The 7,392-nt window shown below is 40.3% G+C and overlaps 1 protein-coding gene across 2 annotated transcripts; it reads right to left on the reverse strand.

The window, feature by feature from the left end:
* Window positions 1–3,200: 3,200 nt before the first annotated feature.
* LOC108106268 (glucose 1,6-bisphosphate synthase) lies at window positions 3,201–5,353 on the reverse strand. Of its 2 annotated transcripts, XM_017213233.2 has the most exons (3): window positions 4,346–5,353; window positions 4,055–4,293; window positions 3,785–3,999 (listed from the first exon to the last, which is right to left on the reverse strand). In XM_017213233.2, exons 1-3 carry the CDS (start codon window positions 5,271–5,273, stop codon window positions 3,889–3,891), a joined length of 1,278 nt encoding a protein of 425 aa, XP_017068722.1. In that variant the 5' UTR covers window positions 5,274–5,353; the 3' UTR covers window positions 3,785–3,888. The 2 variants fall into 2 exon arrangements, with proteins under 2 accessions (XP_017068721.1, XP_017068722.1); XM_017213232.2 differs by having other exon boundaries at window positions 3,201–4,293.
* Between the last annotated feature and the right edge of the window lie 2,039 nt (window positions 5,354–7,392).

A 7,392-nucleotide genomic window follows, 5' to 3' on the forward strand; every position in this document is an offset into this window, starting at 1 on the left:
TAAAATAAATAACAATATTATTATAGTAAAGTAAGTTATTTGTGGGATTAACTAGTTTTTCAAAAATAAATCGAAAAGTTTTTTGCTGATTTTTTTGTTTTCTTATCGCTTAGAACATCAAAATTTACTTCTTAATCTTCCAAAATAACAAAAAAGATAGAAATAACAAATAAAAACTTTGGTAATATATAGAAATATTTAAAAAATGCGGCTTTATAAAATAAATAATATTATAATATTATTATAGAAAGGAAAGATATTTCTAAGACCACCTAGTTTTTCAGGTAAAACATTTATATTTTCAATTTCAGTTTGAATTTATACTTTCTTAATACTCACTTACTTACTTACTTATTTAATGGAATAAAGTTAATGAACTTTTTGTAGTATTATAAACCAATATTTTCAGTTGAATCTATTAGTTAGTTAATAGTATTAACAAGAAACTAACTCTGTGTATAAAAATTAAACAAATTAATGGATCCAGGACCAAGAATACAGTCCCTCTTAAATCGAAGTTTCCTTTCAGTTTGTTTATATAATATATACTAACATAAATATTAACTACTAAAATTATTTATGGTATACAAAAACCCTATAAAAAAGGTTTTAAAAAGATAAAACACAAAGTAAACTAGAAAATTCATAGGTGACTATCTCTATTTTTGAGGCACTAACAAATTTATAGATTTAAGACTAATACATTCGCCTTAAAATATAAATTCACCTTGAACTTGTTAATACATAACCAGGATAATGTATAGTAAAACTAGGTTTATCATAAAAAAGTTATTAACTTGATAAAACACAACAAACAGCGACATCCGTTTTACATAGTTAACCCCAAGTTTAGCTCACATTTCTTAGCCCACAACCACTTGATATCACTTGCTAACAATATGCATAATCCTGTGATTCTAAAACCCGAAACTTCCTCCCTCGGAAAAGCAGAGGAAATCGCTTGTAAGGAAAAAAAGAAAACAAACAGCAAATAAACGGTCACCGCAGCGGAAGTCAACAAATGCTCTTAATTAACGATGCTGAACACCAGAAATTTCGAGTGTCAACTAACAATTTTGTGGGTGCTGCCGCTGCTCCCGCGTCCTGCATCCTGCATCCTGCCTTCCTGCCTTACTGCGGCACTCGTTAGTCAAAGGATTTTCGCGCATATGGACTGAAATTGATGATGTGAGCAAGTGGCACGTAATCAATTTACCACCGCTCGGTTCATTTCGAATGCGAATTTAAGATGCCATTGTCCCAGTGCCACTCCTGGCACCCCCTCGTATTTTTCTATATTTTGTAGCCTTTGAAGGACCACTGAGGGTGGTTCTACGGTTGGCCCTCATTACCAAGGACTACGATCGGGTGTAACAGAATATCCACAACATATGTGCCACAAGGCCAGGATGTTCAAAATCCTATTGGTGAGCATAGTTTCGGGGCAATGTGCCTCGTGGCAAACGGATTAGAATCGAATTTGTGCGGCTGAAACATTAATAATTCATGTTGCCGATTAGGATAGTTATGGGAAAGGGAGTTTATTTTATTTAAAAAAAAATATATTATCTATATATATATTATCAAAATGGCAGAAAATCATCGAAGGCAATGGAACATATAGCACTTAAATCGGACAATGCTAACTATGTTAAAATCGTCTTCAAAAATCAATAAAGAAGCCGGTATGTCATTACGAAACAACCTTAGGTCTTAGGAAATAACAAACTTTCGATTCAAACCGCCGATCAGTGGTTTAGGCGATTCCGAAGTGGCAAGTTTGATACCGAAACACCGTTGATAAGGATAAAATCATGGAAATAGTGGATCGAGATCGTGATGTGATTATTAGAACCATCGCAGAAGAGCTGTGAAATATTTCTTCGAAGTTTTAAGTTTTGTTAAACATATTGATTTAAAATATTGACGTAAAATATATAGTATTTAATTCATTATCTGATTTGATAAGGTACCAACTAACGTATCCGTCTATAAGCTAAAACTTTCTACAATAAAACATTTCTGTAAATATTTCCCACTTGAAAGACCTTCACACATCCACATATCAAAATCTGTTTATAAAAATATGAAAATATTTATTATCAAGCTTAAAATTTCAACATTCTTTTAACTATCTCTTTTTAAGATTATTTATTTCAATCTACAAACACAGCATCCCCTTTAAGACTCATATCTCACCCAATATACCCTCCTTTACCACCCCAGAAAACTCTTAGTTATTTTAATGGCAGTATCCAAAATTTTCAAATTCCAGCCAAAACCCAAAAAGGAAACCCACATGTGGGACATTCGTTTTATTTTGTTGATTTGCCAGGAGGCCGGCCCTGTGTCTTATTTACATCGACTTTGGGTCGCCTTTTATGTTCCTAATGTCGCATAAACAGTGCTTAATAATGCACTAACCTTGGCGCAGCGCCACTAACCGTGTAAAACGTGCCACAGCCCACCCGAAAAGGTAAAAAAAAATGAAACCCACTCGTCGACAGGGATTAATATTTAATTCGTGTGCGTTTGGATCTCAGTTTGAGTATGTATTTTAGGGAAAATTTAATGGGTTTCCTCAGCCAAAAGCAAGGATATACGAAGGACAGCCATACGAGCTTGAGACCTTTTGTCTTGAATGAAATTCGACTTGAGGACAACCTCTCGGGGTTCAGCGCTGTGTTTGCCTACCTGAGAGCACTTCACATTTTTAAGCTATTGAAATATTCCGTTTGACCTGCTAAAAAGAAGAAATTTGTTGGAAGATGAACCCTGAATTGGCAGAGAAACCATGAGTCTCCTTCTAACGACTTATATGATGGCCTGGCCTACGTCTCTTAATCACTGTTTTCATTATGCTAGCACACTGACTTTTGCTGATTCGCACAATCGGAAGCGATTACCACACAATCAAGAGGGTGGAGCTGGGTAACGAAAAGAAAGCTGGGGGTGGTGAAAGCACCCCCAGAGTGCAATTAGCAGGCAAACTATAAAATTTCACTGTTTGTCTTCTCAGATACTTTCGCTTGGTTAGAGATACACCAGATAGAGATACGTGGCAAAACAAAGGATGATGTTGGCATTCGCCTTTCCAAGCTAATACTCATTCATGGCCCACATGACTGGCTGGCTGGGACTTTCCGTGTACGCTTAATTGGCGTTCTGCGGCTCTTCCAGCTCCCCATTTTCACCTAAGATACATTTTCCCAGCACTTTAATAGGCAGAGATAAAGGTTTTCAGAAAATATGGTTAAGTTAACATGGGGAACTAGGTCTTTTTAAGATTTTATTCCTTTGTTTAAAAAATTTCTTGACTATCATTACCCTAAGCCGGTTGAATGACTGAAGTATCTACAAGTCCATGTTCCTCTGGCTCAAGGAACTCCTCTACCACCGCATTGGTCATTCTATTAAGCTTGTCATGTAGCTCCTCCCATTCCTTTTCCTCCGGCAAGCCGCAGATCTCGGCATTAAGTTTGATCTTGATGTCATCGGGAGCTGCACGCAGGGTAACCATATAGCCATTAGTAAAGGTAAAGGTAATCAACTGAGCCTCTGGATTCACAGGCAGGCGAGCCTTCTCATCGCTAGAACTAGTATCCAATCCAGTGGTCAAGTCCCGGATATGAACAACCTCGAATTCGCCATCCAAAATGCACTTGGGATAGCCGCCTTCATCGTTGAAGTTCCGCAAATGCTCGAAGATGGTCACCACTGTTGCCGGTTCATCTGCCATGAAAACAAACGACACCGAGGAGTGATAGCCATATGTATCATAGATCTCTCTCAGCTTTTCGATCAGCGTTACATTCCGAGTGCTACGCAAATAGCAGGCCATGCTGGCCAACTGCATGGCTGCACCAATGCCATCCTTATCCGCTAAACTCATTCCGAACATATAGCCAAAACACTCCTCGAAGGCGAAGAGCACTGTCCTACCAGATTTTTGCAGTTCCAAGGCTCGATTAGCCATCCAGGGAAAACTTGGCATACCTTCTACGAAGACGAAACCCTCAACACGTGCCATCGCCGCCAGGATTCGGGAGCTCACCAGTGTGGCTATCATTATGCAATTGGATACGATTGGCTTGGGTGTCCTTGTCTTGTAGTTCTCCAGGGCCCACCATCCAAGCAAGGCGCCCAGTTCATTGCCATTGAACATCTTCCAACGGCCACGTGGATCTAGTTCAGCCACTGCCAGGCGATCGGCATCCGGATCGTTGCCCAGCACCAGAGTGCAGTGCTCTGCCTCAGCCTTTTTGATGGCCAACTTCAGGGCTTCCCTGCCCTCTGAAATTGAAGAGAAAAATTATGTTTTATCCAAGTTTATATGTCAACTTACCTTCCGGATTTGGCTTGTTCAGCGTAGGAAACTCAGGATCTGGATCTTTCTGCTCTACGACGGGAATGACAGGCTTGAGACGTGCCTGGTAAAAGGCTTCTCTCATGAAGGGATACCCAACGCCATGGAGAGCTGTGTAGATGAACCTTAACTGACTGCACTCATTGGTTTCCATATAAATCGGGGGCAATAGCTTCTTCAAAGTCTCATAGAACAGGGGGTACACCTTGCGGAAGGGATCTTCGACTAAGGGATGATCCATTACAACCGAAGTTTCCCAGGACGAAGGCTTTGGCTCCAGGTTCTTAAGCATATAATCATTTATCCGCTGATCATGTGGTGGCATCACCTGAGCCCCATTCGACCAGTATACCTTTATGCCATTGTCCTCTTTGGGATTATGCGAGGCGGTGACCACAATCCCAGCTAGACATTGAAGTGCCAAAATGGTAAAGGGTATAAATGGTGTCGGTGTCATCCGGGTGAAAAGGTAGACCTTGTAATCGTTTTGCAAGAAGACTGTGGCGATGAGCTGAGCAAATCTCTTGCTATTGTACCTTCCATCATAGCCAACGACCACGCCCTGGGTTTGCCGCTTCTGAATGCTTGGATAGACATCAAGGAGATAAGCACAGGTGCCCTGGGCCACCTCAATGATCACCACATCGTTCAGCGAGTCGAAACCAGCACGCATTCCTCCCCTCATACCAGTTGGTAAATAGGTAATCCTCTTGCACAGCCTCACCCGTAGAGCCTCCCAGTCCTGATCCCTGATCGCATCGGTCACCTGGTTTAGTGTCGCCTCATTGCGGTCCCACATCACCCAGTTCTTGATCTGCAGATCGAGTTCCTCATCCCCGGAAAGCTCTAGCGACTTTAGCAGTTCCTGCGGCGAAATCACAGTTCTCCGCTTTACAGAGATGGACATTTTCTGGCCGAGATTGACAAGATTTCTGGCCTTGCTAACTGAAAATTTTGTTGTTAAAAATAGAAAAATAAGTTTTTGGGTGAGTTATAGCTCCCGGTTCTTACATCTGTCTTGATTTTAGGATAAATTTCCTTACTTTACTTAATTTTAAAAACATTTCCCTTTAATAGCTAACTAACTAATCTATAAATTTGTGTTTTTGGTCGACTGTCTATTACCCTTTCCTCACCCACAGACTGAATTGAAAATTTATGGCCCCCACTCAATGCGATTTACGAGCCCCGTGAGGAAGACTCAAGCGGCTAAGCTCCATCAACCGCAAATTGATCCATTGGCCCTGGCCATTTCGATTTGGCCTAGCCTGGCCAGTCCCGGGATTTATGGCCTAGGAAAAAGTCGAGGAAAAGGGAAAGTCCTGATGGGTTTGAGGCGAAGACTGTCCACATCAAAATCTATGTAAAATATATATAGAATTTTATGGAAATGTTGCAGCCTCTTCTATGCCATAAACATGATTTCAATTTGTCATCAATTATGCAAAGCGAGTCTAGGAATGTTGGGGAGCCCCAGACTCTAGGAGTCGCCTTGGTTGAAGGTGTGGGTAATTTGCAGAACGGTAATTGGGTTACACAGGCGCATGCAACATTTATCAGTCACAATCCTCCTCCCCCCTCCTATTGTCTGATGCTGTGACCCCTTCTTCATCCAGACATCCCTTACTCTATAGCCATGCCCATGCCCCCTTGGCATTTGCCCTCTGACACGTCAATTGCATTCTAAACATTCGGCGCAGAGCTCTCAGCTACCCACAAAACCAAAGGCTCATCGGCATGCACATACTCGTATGCATCTGCCGCCGCAGTGGCAACATTAGTCCTGCCACACCAACATACACACACACACAGACACACATACACGTGGTACTTATACACTCGCACGTGGTTACACACTCTCTGGAAATGCATTTCGCGTCAAATTGTCAGAGTGTTAATTAAAAATGGACACTTGAATAGGCAGCAAGATAGGCATAGCTCACACACACACACACACACTAAGTTGCACTGCCCTGGCCGGCGGTTGTGGTAATTGGCCTGCACTCTAACCAAAAGTATCCTTGCCTTGCCTCTCCTTGCTTTGCCATGACTTGCCCTATCTTAGTACTCGTACTCCAGCGCCTTCTCATTAAATCTTATATGGCATCTTAATCTAAGCAGTTAACGCTTATTTATATAGTAAAGTTAAGGCAAATATCTGAAAAATATATGCAAAGTATTTAAAAACTAAAGGTAATCTATCAATTTTTTTTCTAATATTAAAAATGTCGATTTTTATACCCACAAACCACGATACGCAGACATCGTTGCTTTTCTGCTTTCTTCTAAAGAAAACTGCTGTGGAAGCCCAAAAAAAGGCTTGTGGAAGCTTACCAGGCCAAGCCTGGTTTTAAATTCTGGAGCGGTGAATTTGGAGTTGAGAATGAAAAGCGTGGAAGGCCATCAAAAAAGTTCCAGGACACTGAATTGCAGGCGTTGCTTGATCAGGACGATGGCCAAACCCAAGAACAATTAGCAGAACAATTGAATGTTGACCAGAGCACCGTTGAAAGACCCCTCAAAGCCATGAGAACAATTTTAAAGTTCGGCAGATGAGGTAAAACGCAGTTTCATATGTACTATGTTCTATGTACTTTCTCCTAGAACTGAATATGAATGAGTTTTTAGCATTTAAGCAACATGGACTTCATTTTCAAAATGGAAACCTTAACTTTCTCCTATCAAACCCCACAGCTACCAACCAATCACTTCCCTCAAAGGTACAAATATATTTAACCTAAAATAAGATAGAAAAATAAAAGTTTATAAGAAATATGATGAATACGAAGTAAACCTGGAATGGTATTGTTTTAGATAAGTTGAAAGTATAATACAGGGTGGCCCATGTAGCGTTTGCTTTTTGAACTATCAATAATTTTGACTTTGATATGTCGAATGTCATTGTTAATGTGTCAGATAATTAGTAGAATGTTTGCGCTTTACGAAATGGTTGGTTACACTCGAAGAAAATTAGAAAATAATGTTATTTTAAAGCGATTTAACTTCAAGCTAAAAGAATTATGTAC

The sequence above is a fragment of the Drosophila eugracilis genome, unplaced genomic scaffold (assembly GCF_018153835.1).
Source record: "Drosophila eugracilis isolate 14026-0451.02 unplaced genomic scaffold, ASM1815383v1 contig_81, whole genome shotgun sequence".
NCBI lineage: Eukaryota > Metazoa > Arthropoda > Insecta > Diptera > Drosophilidae > Drosophila > Drosophila eugracilis.

Excerpts from the sequence above, each read along its gene's own strand:
- LOC108106268 (XM_017213232.2), bottom strand. The coding sequence starts at position 5,273 with ATGTCCATCTCTGTAAAGCGGAGAACTGTGATTTCGCCGCAGGAACTG. Across the intron at positions 4,294-4,345 it reads GAACAAGCCAAATCCGGAAG|AGGGCAGGGAAGCCCTGAAG; the intron begins GTAAGTTGACAT and ends CTTCAATTTCAG.